The sequence below is a fragment of the Canis aureus genome, chromosome 6 (genome assembly GCF_053574225.1).
Source record: "Canis aureus isolate CA01 chromosome 6, VMU_Caureus_v.1.0, whole genome shotgun sequence".
NCBI lineage: Eukaryota > Metazoa > Chordata > Mammalia > Carnivora > Canidae > Canis > Canis aureus.
The window spans coordinates 76,963,005-76,979,915 of NC_135616.1; the positions used below are offsets into that span (position 1 = coordinate 76,963,005).

Below are 16,911 nucleotides of genomic sequence, written 5' to 3' on the forward strand. Positions count from 1 at the left end.
AAAAAAGAAAAGGAAAAAAATCTCACAGAAAATATTATCTCTTGCCTAGAAAAAAGAGAAGGCCACCGGAAGAGAGGTGACTCACATTCAGTTCACCAGCTGGCCAGACCATGGGGTGCCTGAAGATCCTCACCTGCTTCTGAAGCTGCGGAGGAGAGTGAACGCTTTCAGCAACTTCTTCAGTGGCCCCATTGTGGTGCACTGCAGGTAAGGGAACTCCCACAGCAGGCACCAGGGCTATTCCAGTCCTTCCTCTGGGGCTGTTAGGGACATCTTTCCCTTTGACAATTGCTCTTTTGGAAAACAGTTTGCGAGGAGAAACTTATATTCTTTCCTCTGCTTCTGCCCTTGTCAGCTTTTCTACTCATGTCCCTACCACGATCATGCCTTCACTTTGTTTGTTTGTTTTGCCAGTGCTGGTGTGGGACGCACAGGCACCTATATTGGAATTGATGCCATGCTAGAAGGCCTGGAAGCGGAAAACAAAGTAGATGTTTATGGTTATGTTGTCAAGCTAAGGCGACAGAGATGCTTGATGGTCCAAGTGGAGGTATGTGCTAGCCTTCAGTTACTATTCTCCCCTTTGATAAAAGGGTGGGTGGGAATGGTCATCTTAAAAGAAATCTAAATTCTTCTCAACTTTAAACAGCGGGTGAAATGGTTTTATTTTCATTTCCTGAAAACTCAATCAACTGATAGGCACCAATCATAGTCAGAAGCATTTTGCATGTGGCTAAATGTGGCCATAGAGGAAGGATGATTCTAAAATATATAAACAAATAAACACATAAATAAATAATAAAATGCCATTTAAGTGTGTCAGAAAGGAAAAATAAATAAATAAAAAACCAAAAACTGATTTGGCAGCAGCTCATTAAATTAAAACGAAGGAGACAGAATAGTATAGTGATTAAGAGCCTGGATTTTGGAACTCGGCTTACAAAGTTCATATCTCACTTTTTGTTCTTAACACTGTCTATTCTTTCACACATTTTTAATGTTTCTGTGCTTCAGTTTAGTCATCTATAAGCTGGAAACAATGATCTATTTACCCTACAGAGTTATGATGAGAAGGAAAGTATGTAGGAAAGTATGTAGGCAAGTCCCTGGCACATGTATGTAGTCAGTAATTGTTTGTGATGGTTATTATTGAAAATGACTGCATTCAAGCCAGCAATTTCACATGTATGTTTATATCCAAGAGAAGCACTTGGAAATGTGCACAACTAGAAACATGTGCAAGAATGTTCTTTGAATTCAGCACTGATAGAATAGAGGAGAAGGAGAAGAAGAGGAAGAGGAAGAAGAAGAAGAAGAAGAAGAAGAAGAAGAAGAAGAAGAAGAAGGAGGAGGAGGAGGAGGAGGAGGAGGAGAAGGAGAAGAAGAAGAAAGAAGAAGAAGAAGAAGAAGAAGAAGAAGAAGAAGAAGAAGAAGAAGAAGAAGAAGAAGAAGGGAAGGAAGAAAGAAAGAAGGAAGAACAAGAAAAAGAAAAAGAAAGGAAGGAAGGATGGAAGGAAGGAGTATCTTTATTCATATCTCAGGGAGAAAAGGCAAAAAAATGTGGACATATGGACTCCATACAATGTATGCTCTGCTGCAGTTGAAAGGAATAATCTTGGTCTGTATCTATCTATGTGGTTAGATGCTCAGCTGTAAACCATGAGTGAATAAAATCACTGAATAAAACATATAAGATACAATTTATGGAATTTTAAGGAAGCACACAAAAATGTACAGTGTTTAGAGATACATAGATATTAGTGCAGAAGTATAAAAAAAAATTCAACCAGGAAAAAGAAAAAAAGAAAAATTACTTCCTGTGGAAAAAGTAAATGGGGCAAAAGAATACAAAGTCAGGGAACTGGAGCTAGTGGTTAAAGAGGCTTGAGCTTTATCAGAAATATGTCATTTATTTAAAAATATTGGATTCAAATGTGATAAAAAAAAAGTTAGAAGCCGTTAAATGTAGATTTGGCATATTGTGGGTTTTTTTGATAAATTCCTCTATTTTAAAAGATTCTAAAAGACTCTTTTTAAAAATGTGTTCTATGGAATTTTAACGTGCATTCTTTTCTTCTTAGGTCCAGTGTGAAATTTGTTATAGTTTTATATGTCAGTGACTTGACTTAGTTGCTCAATAATAGTCACTGAAGGAAGTAACAGACAATGCTTTCTAATTTTTAGAAATAAAATAAAAGGCATTATATAGTAGATATTTAATCTTTTTAGCAAGCTATTTTTTCCTGGAAAAATATCTGATATGGAATTTGCTCACATTCCAGAGAACTGTGAGAGCCAAATTCCATAATATTCAAATGTCACATGTATCAGTTTTCTTTTGCATACATTGTATCAATATGGGCAAAATTATGGAGATGCATAATTTATTAAATGTGATTTATAGAACTGTAAATTATCAGTTAATTATCCACATTTTTCTTTGAAATTGTAGGCCCAGTATATCTTGATCCATCAAGCCTTGGTGGAATACAACCAATTTGGGGAGACAGAAGTGAGTTTGTCTGAATTACACCCATATCTATTGAACATGAAGAAAAGAGACCCGCCCAGTGAGCCATCTCCACTAGAGGCCGAATTCCAGGTAATAATAGCGATAGCAATAATGATAGTTATGGATAGCTTTCATTGAGGGCTGTTTTCTAGCACTGCACTATATGTTTGACATGGTTCTCGAATTTGGGCCTTACCATAACCAACAGAGCACAGATGAGGAAACTAAGACAGAGAGTCTAAGAAAAATACCTGAAAACACACGGCTGTTAAGTAGGAGACTTGTTTTAATCTACAAGCATGTCTTCAGCCCACACTTTTAACCATTCCTCATTAAGCTGGTATATAATAAAGTGTCAAAATAATAGTATATACCCACAAAATTGGTCCGCCAAAGGCAATGTAGCATCTCACCTTTTAAAACGACATCTGGTTTTGGTTTGTAAAGGAAATAATTAGAGGAGTTTATGACTACTTAGGAAGTTTAACTGGCTGAAGCTGGTAGACAGAAACTAAAAGATAAATACATGTGTCCTACCCTATTTATTGGGCCATTACTCTGAAAGCTAGCTTAGGATGTAGTTCGCTCATTCAGAGTTCTTTTAACTATCTCCAAATTAATTGTTCAGTTGTCAAAAATTTTTTTATCATTTTTCTCTTATGATTCCCAGTGTACTGAAACTTTCAGTAAACTACCCAACTGGTCAACTTGGAGAGTTTATAAGACCAGGAACATGGTTTTAATCAGATGCAGAATTGTTTAACGTTTTGGTTCAAAGAGAGGATGAAGGGGGGGTGCTGGTGGAGGTGGAGCATACACTAATCACCACGTAGCACAATCCACCCGAAGACCATGGTATCCTGGAGGAACTAGCAGGCTCCCAGAGTAGTCTTGAGTAGAAGGACGTTTAATTGTTGTTTTCTTGTTCTTTTAGCTGACATGTCAACCACATTTCAGTACGCTCACCCTGCTAAACTGCATATACTTAGATACTGTTTGTAAATACTTGTAACTTGAACATTCATATGTGAAGTCACTAAAGAAAAGAGTAAATTCTGTGACTGAACAAATATGACTTGGTACTTGCTCTGTGTCAAGTACAGTTCTGGGCACGAGATTCAAAGTGGTTTGCAGGTAGACATGGTGATAGAGTGTAACCCAGGTCACAGGTACTGACTGTAACTGATAGAAACAGTGAAATTATTCATAAAGGAAGACAGAAAATAAGAGGAGAGATGTAGGTTACTTGGTAGATCTGGTGATAGGAAGTTAAGACAGTTCTCGTCAATTGTCTTTTTTTCTTAAGAGAGTATGTAGCAAAATCATCAGTTAAAAGTTCAAGGGGACAGGAATGAGTAGGGAAAAGAAGAGCTTATGCTTGAGGAAGGGAAAAGTATATGAAACAGTTATATCAACATAGGAAAGCAGTCTCCCTAGAAAAAGGTAGTAGATTGCTGGAAATTGTTGCTGGGTCATTTGAAATGTATGGTCATGAATTTAAAGAGAGTCCGTTGGTTTTATTGTTTTCTACAGAAACATTGAAAATAGGGGCTGTGTATACAGATAGTTGAGTTAAACTCATCTAGAATTTCTTAAAGTGACTGAAAGTTGGAGACAGACAAATAGAGGGTGTTTGCACATGAATGATACAGTGGTGGATGATACAGAGAAAACTGGCCAGAGAAGGGCATGGGGTCCATAAGGAAAGTAGTAAGGCCAGTATGTGGAAGGTTTTAATAGAATCCCACCTTGAGAGGCTGAAGATACTAGAATAAAGGAGTAGGGAGAAAAGAGGTAATTTTCAATAATCAGATGGTTGAAATTGTAATTTTTAAATGAATGTTTGAAATGATTCTTACAAAGCTAGATGGAGAAACATGAATGGCAGAAGAGTGGAGGGAAAGGTGATGATAAGAGGTAAAGAAGCTAAGAATGGACCAGAATGTTGCATAGATCATCCTTGTCAATGTTGAAGTAACCAAGAATGATGACAGACAGATCTGGGGAGACAAATTAGGCAAATCTAAAACTAAGTGAAGTGGAGTGATCCAGTAATCCGTACCCGAAGCCTCTAAGAAAAGCCAAAGGAATGTGGCATGATGTTGGGAAAAATCAAAGCAGTTGGGCTTTTTGAAGGAGAAATGAATAGAAACGGTTTACATGTAGAAACAGCACATTAGATGTGATATATATGGGATATAAGTGGGGAATTCAGTGTTTTTTAAAAAGAGCTACTGTTGCATTTTTGGTGGTGCTCCCAAGGGACACTCAGGTTTTACCTGGTGTGCAGGCCCCCATTCCCACCCTTCCTCTTCCTCTTCCTCCTCCCCCTCCCCCAAGAAATAATAGGTGAAGGGACCTGTTGGGAGATAAGCATTAAGATGGATAGCAGTTTGCTGCTGACAGACCCTGAGTACCAGAGACTGGTGAGATGTAAGAGACTGAGTTGCATTTGAGGAGGACCATCTAGGTAATTATTCAGTAATAGAGCTCTAGCAAATACAATGCATTGGGGCTGAGACTTGTTGCAGGGACTGAGGTGTGAAAAACCATTTGTGTCTTAAATGAAGGTAAGCCTTTGGCTTTATCTATAATACTGGGTATTGGTGGGAGGACAGGGGCCACTGGGTGACCATTTTGACAAGCAAAAAGTGTGATGCCTTCCAAGGCAGTCAGCCTTCATGCAGTTCATTGGGGTGAGTTCAAGTGGCCTGGTATTCCATGATGAGGTCTTCATTCACTCAGTGACACAGCAATGCATGGGGTTTGAAACAGGATGCCATGATTAGTTTGAAAGAGCGCACCATGTTAAAAGATACATATATAGACCACACATACATCCATATGCACGTATGTTTGTGCGTGTATAAAATCCTACTAAACTATATATGATGCAGTCTTTTGGTTTAGATTATTCATCCGCATGACAAATATTTATTTAAGGACCAATGGGAAGACAGGGCTGTAGGCAGAGAGATCGTCCAGAGGAAATGACATTCACGCTGATAGCTCAAAGGCAAGTAGATGTTAGCAGAGCGACAATAAGGGAAAAGGGTGGGCACAGGACACACGGAGTGAACGGACAACTCAGCCTCTTCCCAGAGTTGAGGAGGTCGTGTGGCTGAGGTGGAAGGGGACCATCAAAGGGTGAGGCTGGCCTGACCATCAAGAATGCACCCGTAAAGACTGCTGAGGAGGCTCTGTGGGACTCTGTTTTTTTTTATTTTTTTTTATTTTTTATTTTTAGAAATTTATTTTTTATTGTGTTCAATTTGCCAACATATAGAATAACACCCAAGGCTCATCCCGTCAAGTGTCCACCTCAGTGCCTGTACAGTCATCCCCACCCCCCGCCCACCTCCCCTTCCACCACCCTTAGTTTGTTTCCCAGAGTTAGGATTAGAGCAGGTGAGATTGAAGATCAAGAGGCCAGTTAAGAAACTGTTGATGTTGTCAAGTGAGAAATGAACGTGGGACGTACCAAGTAGAGGGAAAAGCCAGAGGATCTGAGAACCTCACCAGCAGAAATGAGAAGTCTTGCTGACTGATTAGCTACTGTAAATGGGAGGGAAAGCAGTAGGGAAGGCATAAACCAATGAAGTATCAATTATTGGAAGCATGAGACAAGCCTTCTGTATCTGGAGAGTTTATTACTCATCATTTACAATGATGTACCGCTGCAATATGGATAATCATCACCATCTGTACAGTGCTTCAACTTGTACAAGAACAAACCATACTGTTTTGTTCTCCAGCAGCTCTTAAGTAGGAAACCTATTTTGTTATAAAATTGGATGCATTGAGTCCAAACTTGCCAATTCAAAAATATTAAATGCCTGAAAAAAAATAAAAGGAAAAATTCAGAGGCAAACTTAAAAACTATGAACTATAAGGAATGCATACAAATTTCACAAACCTTAATGACATACTTTTCTTTAGGGAACATCTTTGGCCACAGTAATAAACAAAACCACTACTCACATCTTAACAATGGTGTTCCATTCTATTTTCTCACTCTCAGAGACTTCCTTCATATAGGAGCTGGAGGACACAGCATGTTGGAAATCAAGAACAAAATAAAAGCAAAAACAGGAATTCTTACATCATTCCATGTATGTAGAGTATTTTATGTTATTTTTTTTGGTATCAGATAAAATTAAACTCTTTTTCAGGTTTGTTTAATGTAAGATGTGCACACACAAATGATTTTGAAGCAAGTTTTCAACATTGGGTTGACAGTAAAAAATAACTGTCTATTTAAATTTAATTATAGCAAACACTTTGCACCCCAAACCTTTACAATAGACTTTGGAGGATAAACTGAATCCAGAATTTTCCTTCTACCAGTTATTTTAGAAATGGGCTGTCAGAAAGACATAACCTCTGAAGCTGAGAGGAAAAAGGCCAAGTCTTCTTTACTAGTTCTCTCTCATCTTTAGCTAATTTCAGGTATTTGCTTCAGGGGAATTGCCAATAGCAAACATTACTTCCTTTTTTTCCTTTCTGTTTTCTTTTTATCCCTTCCTCCTATCTGGGAGATTAACCGTAGATAAAAAGTACCCTGTAAACTGTTAATCATCAAGTTTAGTAGATCAACAAAAGTACAATTTCAATACTTGAATTCTGTTACCTAAGAATATTACAGGACTATATCTGGTACAACTTTAATTTTATTCATTTGCATAAACTAAAATTAGCATGGAGAAAATATAACCCAAGCTAATCAACTAGACAACCAAATACATCATATTAAAGATTGGTTGACCTAGTTAATTTCTGAAGTCCTTATAAATATGCGTTCAAAATCTGGAATTGATGGTGATGTAGCTAATCAGATCACTTGATCAGGATATTATAGACTAAAGAAATAGAAAAATAGTGAGAAATTATGGACTAAATAATTTTTTTGATCAAATAATAAATCAACTGAGATACCGTTTTAACTAAGGTTGTTAATTTGCTGTTAGTGGGATATAATAGAGAAATTAGATTTTTTACCTAAGCTATGTATTTTTAAAATTTTATATATGTATTTTTAAACATATCTAGCAGAATGATGATATTTCATGGAAAATGAAAGTAGGTATGTCAAAGATTGAGTGATCATATGGAATATTATGATATCTATTTGTTGTTTAACATGGTGTTTTATCCCATTTTTTTTCTAGGAACTTTTTTGAAAGCTTCTTTTTCTTAGATTTCTTTTTTATAATTTGTTTATCAATATGAACTGAATTTTATGTAGGGTCTCATTTCATGTACATCAGTACATTTGCATAATGCAATCTGTCACTTCTTTAATTTCACATGACAATCAAGCAGAGATTTGAATTTTTTTTAAAGAAAGACTTACTACTAATTTATCTTACATAGATGACTTTAACAGAGTGCCACTAAAACATGAACTGGAGATGAGCAAAGAGAGTGAGCATGATTCAGATGAATCTTCTGATGATGACAGTGACTCAGAGGAAACAAGTAGATACATCAATGCGTCTTTTGTTATGGTAGGTACTTAAATTTCCAAAGCCCAAGATCTAACCCTTTAAAAAATGTATTTTGAAATACATTGTAAAAAAAATCTATATTTTTATGGCCATTCATTAAGTGATTTTCTAAAAGAATGATGAGCTTGGCCATAACTATATATTGATTGATACAAAAGTTTCAGTTTTATTTTAATTTATTTATTCATGAGAGACACAGAAAGAGAGAGAGGCAGAGACAGAGGCAGAGGGAGAGGCAGGCTCCTCACAGGGAGCCCGATGTGGGACTCGATCCCAGGACCTGGGATCATGACCTGAGCTGAAGGTAGATACTCAACCACTGAGCCACTCAGGTGTCCCTCAATTTTTAATACTATATTTTAACTTACTGAAAGACTTAAAGATATTAAAACTTAATGTGTTGATATGAAATAAGACAATGCTTATTAGTTACAATTGATGGACCAATAGGACTCTTCATACGAATTTGAAAAATAATACAATTTGAGAAAATACAAGTATTTGAAAATGTTTATACTTACTCAGATACACAAATTGTAGGCAAGTAAGAATTTGCATATTTGCATAGCTAAAAAATTTCATTCAGATTATCTAAATTATTAGATGAGTCTGTGTCACATAACCTTTTTTCTTTTTTTAGTAAATAGAATTCTAACAAGGAAAAATACTTTTTGCATATATACCAAGTTGGATTTATTTTCCAAATTTTTCTAAAACACACTTATAGAATATTAGTTTATATCTAAGTTATCAAAACAAATAAATAAATAAATAAATAAATAAATAAATAAAGTTATCATAAGACTGTGTAGACATCAACTAGATACATGATGAGGATCAAATAATTATGTATTTTTTTTACAACCACATTTACTTTTTTTAGTTCTTTTTGGAAAAAAAAACTTGTTTTGTTAAGATGTTCTAAACTTGACTTCATATTATTAGCTAAGTATTATCATTAATGAAATAAGATATTAATTAAATAAATATAGACATCATACTGTTTCTTGGGCCTAAGGATCTTAGGGTTTTTATGTAACAACATTGATATCAAATTAAGTGACGATATTTTCAAATGGTTATTTTAAGAATCCATTGCTCTCTCATCAGTGAGCGAGAGTAAAAGAATCTTTTTCTCCCTCTCTTTTTAAAGAGTTACTGGAAACCTGAAGTGATGATTGCTGCTCAGGGACCCCTAAAAGAGACCATTGGTGACTTTTGGCAGATGATATTCCAAAGAAAAGTCAAAGTCATTGTTATGCTGACACAGCTGAAGGATGGAGACCAGGTTTGTGTCTTTAAGAATATTTTTTTTTTTGTCTTTCTGTCATAAAATATCATTCTCTATTCTCGGATGACTTGCTTGATTGCTCTACCCTAGGATTTTTGACCCTTCTGTCACAAAGTTGCCTTTGTTCATTCTTCCCATCTTCCATCCAAGTGTTGGCAGTTGGCATCTCATGTCTGGGTTCTCCTGCCCTCCTTTCTCTGGTCCTACACTCCGTCTGTGGATCGTCTAGTGCACAGCAAGCCCAGCATCACTGCTTGCTACAAACAAGCAACAGACACATTTTCCTTCTATTTTCTTCAAATGAAAACCAAACTCCTCAGTGTGATATTTAAGATCTTCAATAACCAGACCCTCATATATCATTCCATTTTCTTCATTTTTTTAATGTTTTCCATAATTTCTATTCTGGAGAAGCAGATTTCCTGACTGAATCTTGACACCATTTCATTTTCATCACTGAGACTTAATTTAGTGGCATTCCATATGTCTAAATGTGTCCTCTATTCCCATTTTGATCCTTTTCTTCTAGCTAAATAGAACTCCTGAAAAATTTATCTACAAAATGCCTTCTTTATGTTCATATAATATTTATAATTATGAAGTTGGAGGTGAACCTAAGATTTCATTTGATCTGCTTAATGTCTGAGCTGTGTATTTGATCTTTTCCTTAATACCTTGAGTTATCAAAATCTCATGGGTAGTAGACGCTCCATAGTTGTGGCACATTATGTGGCATATGTTAAATCCTATTTAATGAATACTCTCATAAACATGCCTTCTCCTTCTTTCTTTTCTTTAATTCCCTACCCCTGAACATAGGACCTGTTTTATTTTAGGTTTTCTTTCTCTTTTCTTTTCTTTTTTTTTTCTTTTTCCTTTTTATTTAAATTTTATTTTATTTTTTTATTTATGATAGTCACAGAGAGAGAGAGAGAGAGGCAGAGACATAGGCAGAGGGAGAAGCAGGCTCCATGCACTGGGAGCCCGACGTGTGACTCGATCCCGGGTCTCCAGGATCGCGCCCTGGGCCAAAGGCAGGCGCTAAACCGCTGTTCCACCCAGGGATCCCTCTTTTTCCTTTTTAAAAAAGAAATAACATGTTCAGATTTCCGGCATGGAATCCTAGTGATCTTTTCTTTCATCTAAATTGTGAAAGCCAGGTACCAAATGCTGGTTTAGGCAGGAACACTTGTTGCTGTCAGCGGTTGTGAGACTGTAGTTGGTGTAGGACCATTTGCAGAGAGAGAACACATTTTTGTAATTCACTTGCTCTTCAGTCTGACCCTTTACTTAGGTACACAGTCAACTCATATAAAGCTGCTCAGGGTGATGGTCCTCAAGGTACAGAGACAAAACTCCCAAAGATGCTTTCTCAAGGACCACTGGAGGGGCAGTGACACTTGTGATTGCAGTGGTCACGATCAACACCAGCTCAATCTATAAATCTCAAAGAGGTGAAAATAAGGGTATGGAAGGAAGAATCAAATCTCAAAGACCTACACCAGTGGTGACAGAGCCATCTCTGTGGTGTCCTGGCCACTTTGGTTATTCCTCAGTTCCCTTGATTTGCACAAGGAAACACCAGGTACTGTGGAGTGGACGCCCCACATACGTAAGGTAGATTTAGAGTTTTATGGCCAGCTTTCCATTTTAGAAGACAGTTAGTCATTTCCACTTAATAAAATAGAGGGAAAGAGAGAGGGGAGAGAGACAGAGACAGTAAGAGGTGCACTGTATACAAACAGAACACTTGTGTGGAAGTTGTTGAATCATATTCTTTCTTATCTAGGAAGCCTGTGCTCAGTACTGGGGAGAAGGAAAGCAAACATATGGAGATGTACAAGTTGATATGAAAGAGACCAACAAATCTTCAGCTTATACCCTCCGTGTATTTGAACTGAGACATTCCAAGGTATGTAAATCATTTCAGGAATACCTATTTTTGATCTGGGAATTGATCTTCTAGAGAAACGAATGTAAATTACTCTCTAAAAGCAAAGGAAAATCCACCTGTTTTCAGAATCAAACTTTAAGAGGAGTTAAAAGAAAGTAATTGTGGCCAAAGTGTGACTATCAAATTATTAAATGGACTGAACCTGACTTGAATTCACATTCCCTTCTTTTCTGGTTTTAGAGGAAAGATTCTCGGACTGTGTATCAGTACCAATATAATAACTGGAATGTGGATGAGCTTCCTGCAGAACCCAAAGAACTAATCTCTATGATTCAGGCTCTCAAAGAAAAATCTCCCAAGAATTCCACTGAAGGGAATAAGCATCACAAGAATGTGCCTCTCCTCATTCACTGCAGGTGGGTGGGATTTGATAAGATATTCTCTAAAAATCATCACAATGCTTGACTTCATGGTTTACACTTCCTGTTAAATTCTCTTTATCCTGACCTATAAAATGCATGACCACAGTGAAAGCCTCCTGTGGCGTCACTCTCTCTGTTTTACTCCCACAGCTTAACTATATAGAAATATGAGAGCGGTGATTATGCTACAGTTTTAGTGTTAGTTTATAAGTTTCTTAATGCCAGCGTCACCTCATGTTTGACTCCCAGTGCCTAACATTGAATCTGGAATGTCATGTGTCCTGGGTGAATTAATGAATGAATGGTAGGATGCGTGAACAGATAGATGGATCCCACATTTTATTTATGCTTATGTGCATTGATCCACTCTGTTAGGTACTAACAGAATCCAGAGGAATGAATGCTTTCCTTCGGTAAACATTTCTTAAGTTATGTATTCACCCAAAAGACTTTAATAATACGTATAATTTTTGACCTTATTAGTTTCTGCTCTGTAGGCTCTTAACTTTCCTCTGTGAGAGATGCCTACATATCTACCTTAAATAAGAGATATTGAAAGACGGATGCATAATATAAAATGTTTACATAAAACATATTAAAGTAAGTGCAAAATAAAAAATATAAAGTAAAATGAGAAATGTAAATTTAGCAAGATGCTTTTAGAATTTTTGAGAAAGCTTTGTTATTATTATTACTATTATTAGAATTGCATACACTATTATCAAGTCCTTAGAGATACACTATTTTTCAGCCTTTATCAGCATTTTCAAAGGTGAAAATTTATGCAGAAAGAAAGCTAAAGAAGGCAAGGTTAAGCTTTAAAACTATATGTGTTTCCTAGGATATGGCTGAAAGCCTATTTTATGTCCTTTAACTAAATTTACGTGCCATAAATAAAATCCTGCTAATAACATATTCTCTACATTGAATCTTTATTATAATGTACTTACCTACAGTTAAGTAAATCATTGAGTTGTCCTCTTTTTAATGAATAATTCTACTACGTATCATTTTTCTATTGACGCAGAAATCTGGACATTTGTGAAAACACATGAGAGAGGCAGAAGAAAGGAGAAAAAGCAGGCGATCTAGCAATATACAAAATATTGGGTCTAGTATTTCTGGTTTTATTGATTTCTAGGCATGTCTTTATCTTCCCTAAATCTTGACGTCCTCATCTGTCAAATTGGCATTCTGGCACTTGTCCTAGCAACTTCCTTACAACTCCAGATGTAAATTAAAATGCATTATAACCCATAAGGTACTAAACAGAAGAAAACAAAATATTTTTAAAGCCTGAGACAAGTATTTTTTTTAAAACTATAGGATTATTATAGTCTCAAACTGAAAAAGTTTGTCCAAATAATGCTTTTAGCAGAAATGTGTTGCTCTTAAGAGAACACAAAGTGAAGAATGCATTCCATCTCTTTCAGTTTTTATTCTCATATGACTTTCTCCATAAAATGTAGGATTTTTTTCCTTTTAAAACTTTTCTTCCTTTTATAGAGATGGATCTCAGCAAACAGGACTATTTTGTGCTTTGTTAAATCTCTTGGAAAGCGCAGAAACAGAAGAAGTAATAGATGTTTTTCAAGTAGTAAAATCTCTCCGCAGAGCTAGACCAGGAATGGTTCCCACGTTTGTAAGTAGACCTCACAGTTGCTTTTGAAGTGTTTTGCATTCTTATTTTGATGGCTTCTTCTCTCTTTCCTTCCTCTTCCTCTTCTCCAGTCCTCTACTTCTTTTTCTTCCCTTCCATCCACCTTTCTAGTCTTCTTTTCTATCTTCCTTTTCTACGTAAGTCACATGAAGTCATTATTAATATAAATAAAAGAACTAATTAGAGCCTGCCAGCAACTTGTTGTGGCAATCCACGGAGAACGTTTCTTCAAACGTCCATGAATTCCCTAATTTCCTCCATCTTCACTCCTGTATTAATGTGTATTGCTATGTAACAAACCACCCCAGAATTAGGGACAGAAAATAAATTATTATAGTTCAATAGTCTATTGGAGCAACTGAATAATTCTGCCAATATCAACTTCAGCCAATTTGGACCAGGCTTGCTCATAGTTTTGCGGCGGCTGATGTGTCTGCTAGGGTTTGGTTTGTCCAAAATGATCCCTACTACCAACAGATGGTGGCTGCTAGCTTTTAGCTCCGGCAACGGAGGTGGGTAGACACCAGGTCTTTCCTTCTCCAGAAGACTGGCCTAGGTATATTCATATAAAGGCAACCGAGTTCCAAGAAGTAGGCAGCGGTGTGTGAGAACTCTTGAGGTACAGGCTTGGAACTGGCCCAACCTGCCTTCCTCTGCATTTTCCTTATCTAAACAAGTCACAAGGCCAGCTCAGATTCAAGGAATGGGAAAGTTGGCTCCACCTCTCCTTGAAAGGGTCTGCAAAGCTACACTGCAAACAGGTGTGGATACAGAGGATAATGAGCGTGGCATTTTTGTAGTCAAGCTAACATGGATCATCTGTAGAGGGTAGTCTGGAAAGGCATAACTAGTCACCATATCAACCTAACCAGTCACTCAGATCTCTGCAGCATGTAATCGGGCAGGACCTTGAGCTGGCATATAATTGATTTTAAAAGTGCACTGAGTGCCTGTTATGTGCATTTGCCATTAAGAGACTCACTGTTTAGTGTGAGGAAAAGGCAAAGATTTACTAAACAATGTAGTAATCGAAATGACAGAGAGATTATGCGAGGAGCCTGAATGACAGCACCGAATTTAATCTGTGGCTACCCGGATTGGCTTCCAGAAGCAAGTGACTTCTGCTATGATACTTAGATGAAGGATGCATTGGCCTTAACCAAGAAGATAAGCACAAAAAGTGGCCTCGTGGGCCATGGAAAGGAGACACCACATGGTGGTGCGTGAGGAGTATGAACATGCTTGATGTTGCTCCACAGCAAACTTTGAGGACTACCCCGCAGTAGGGCCTTTAGAACTGTAAGGGGACTAAGCCGTTTAAAATGCTCTTTTGATAACAACATAGAGTAGTTCCTGTTATCCAAGACTTTCAAGTCAACGACTAGTTCTTGCTGCTTTTCACTTGACATAAAAAATCATCACATACACTTTCTTTATCATAATTACATACGCTTTCTTGCTTCTTTCTTTTTACCAGGAGCAATACCAATTCCTCTATGATGTCATTGCTAGCACCTATCCCGCCCAGAATGGACAAATAAAGAAAAGCAACAATCAAGATGATAAAGTTGAATTTGCTAACGAATTGGTGGACAAAGCAAAGCAGGATGCTAATTGTGTTAGTTCTCCTGGTGCTCCTGATAAGACCAATGAAGGAAACAAAGAAGATGAAGGTACTAAAGTCACAAGTAGCCCTGAGGAGCCAGAACATTCTGCCAATGGTCCTGCGAGTCCAGGTTTAACTCAAAATGCATAGGAAAAGACATATACAGGACTCAAGCATTGTATTAGGTGTTATTTCTGTTTTTTTAGGAGTAGGAGGACAAAATAGATATACAGTGGATTAATGCAGTACATTGGACCAATATGTGAGAAGCTTCTATTTTACTACTGTAGAAACATATTTAAGACAATTTTGCTAAAAACTTTGTACAGTTTTATGCATATTTTAAAATTTTACCTATCACTTAGCAAAAAAATAACTTCTTTGTAGTCTTTGGGTGTGTGTGTCTGTGTGTGTGTGAGAGACAGAGACAGCAACAGAAAGAGAGAGAGGGGTTGCTTTTAAGTGAATTTAAATGCTTTTGAGAAACCTTGCCCTTTTTTTTGAAGAAAAAATACATTTTATACAGAACATATTAAGTTAGTTTACAGGACCTACTTTTTAAATCATAAATTGTGTGTGGCCTCTAAGGATAAAATGTACATTTCTAGAATGACCTCAAGATGTCCTCCTTGTTCTACTCATATATATCTTATAGTTTACTAGTTTACTTCTAGAAATAGACATAAATGTAGTATGTGTGTGTGTGGTTACTACAAGAAAGTTAACAAAATTAACATTTGGAAATCTTATATTCCATATGTTAACGTTTAGTCCGTATCTTTCAAGCTCATTTAATCTAATTTAAAATTTTCAAGCAAGCTTATCTTGTTAGATTCACACGGTGTTTATAATTTTGCAGCCTGGGTTATCTTCTGTATAATATGTGAAATTCATTGCTTGATACTTTTGACCAAGAATTATGTTTGTTGCAGCTGAATTTAAATAAACATCTTTAAACAAATACCATATATATTAATATTCATAGGCGAAAATAGAATTATGTCAACATACTTGTGTGAAATATTTACATTTGAAACATGATCTAGCTATTTTTATGGAATACAACACTGATATGAGAAATGCAATATTGCACATGCATACTTTTCATGTTAAAATCCATCCTTAACTTTCACTCAAGTGCCTTTACTTTGTTTTTTATCCATTTGATTTTAATTCCAGGATAGTTGATATACAGTGTTATATCAGTTTCAGGTGTACAATGTAGTGATTCAACAATTCCATACATCATCCAGTGCTCATCACAACAGAAATGCATTGGCATTGAATTTCTCAAATGTTTAAACTGCAATAGCTGAATTCTGGAAAAAGCCCAAGGGCCGTAGCTTGGTGAACGGATAAAGAAGATGGTATATATACACAATGGAATACTACTCAGCCAAAAAAAAAAAAAGACTGAAATCTTGCTATTTGCAACAACATGCATAGAGCTAGAGAATATTATGCTAAGGGAAATCAGTCAGAGAAAGACAGATACCACATGTGGAATTTTAGAAATAAAACAAACAAGCAAAGGGAAAAAAAAGAGAGTGAAAGACAGGCCAACCAAGAAACAGACTCAACTATAGAGAACACACTGCTGGTTACCAGTAGGGAGGTGGGTGGGGGATGGGTGAAATAAGGGATGGGGGTTAAGGAGGGCACTTGTTGCGATGAGCACTAGGTGACATATGGAAGTGAATCACTGTATTGTTACACCTGAAACAAATAAATACTGTATGTTAATTAACTAGAATTTAAATTAAATCTTAAAAAATATTCTTAGACTGCTTTTACCAGAAATTGACACCAATAATCATAATGAAATTGAATCATTATCTTTTCTTATACATCATGTATTGTGTTACATATTCTTATATGAATTATATAAGTGCATATTAAGTTGTAGGCATAATGCAATGAACATTTGTGGGACATTTCACAGATCTCCATTTAAAAAAAATTTTTGAGAGAGAGTGCACCCCATGCATGGGGGACGGGTGGGGCAGAGGCAGGGAGAGA

At 36.5% G+C, this 16,911-nt stretch overlaps 1 protein-coding gene across 5 annotated transcripts in view; it reads left to right on the forward strand.

Annotated features, from left to right (window-relative positions):
* Window positions 1-15,853, forward strand: part of PTPRC (protein tyrosine phosphatase receptor type C) — a 126,285-nt gene extending 110,432 nt beyond the window's left edge. For all 5 annotated transcript variants that reach the window (XM_077902383.1, XM_077902384.1, XM_077902385.1 and 2 more), the window contains 10 exons: window positions 50-207; window positions 415-550; window positions 2,453-2,602; window positions 6,534-6,624; window positions 7,886-8,019; window positions 9,173-9,307; window positions 11,100-11,222; window positions 11,445-11,620; window positions 13,133-13,268; window positions 14,764-15,853. In XM_077902383.1, the coding sequence (XP_077758509.1) occupies window positions 50-207; window positions 415-550; window positions 2,453-2,602; window positions 6,534-6,624; window positions 7,886-8,019; window positions 9,173-9,307; window positions 11,100-11,222; window positions 11,445-11,620; window positions 13,133-13,268; window positions 14,764-15,042 (1,518 nt within the window). In that variant the 3' untranslated portion in view covers window positions 15,043-15,853. The remainder of the gene's footprint in view (window positions 1-49; window positions 208-414; window positions 551-2,452; window positions 2,603-6,533; window positions 6,625-7,885; window positions 8,020-9,172; window positions 9,308-11,099; window positions 11,223-11,444; window positions 11,621-13,132; window positions 13,269-14,763) is intronic.
* The last annotated feature ends 1,058 nt before the right edge of the window (window positions 15,854-16,911 follow it).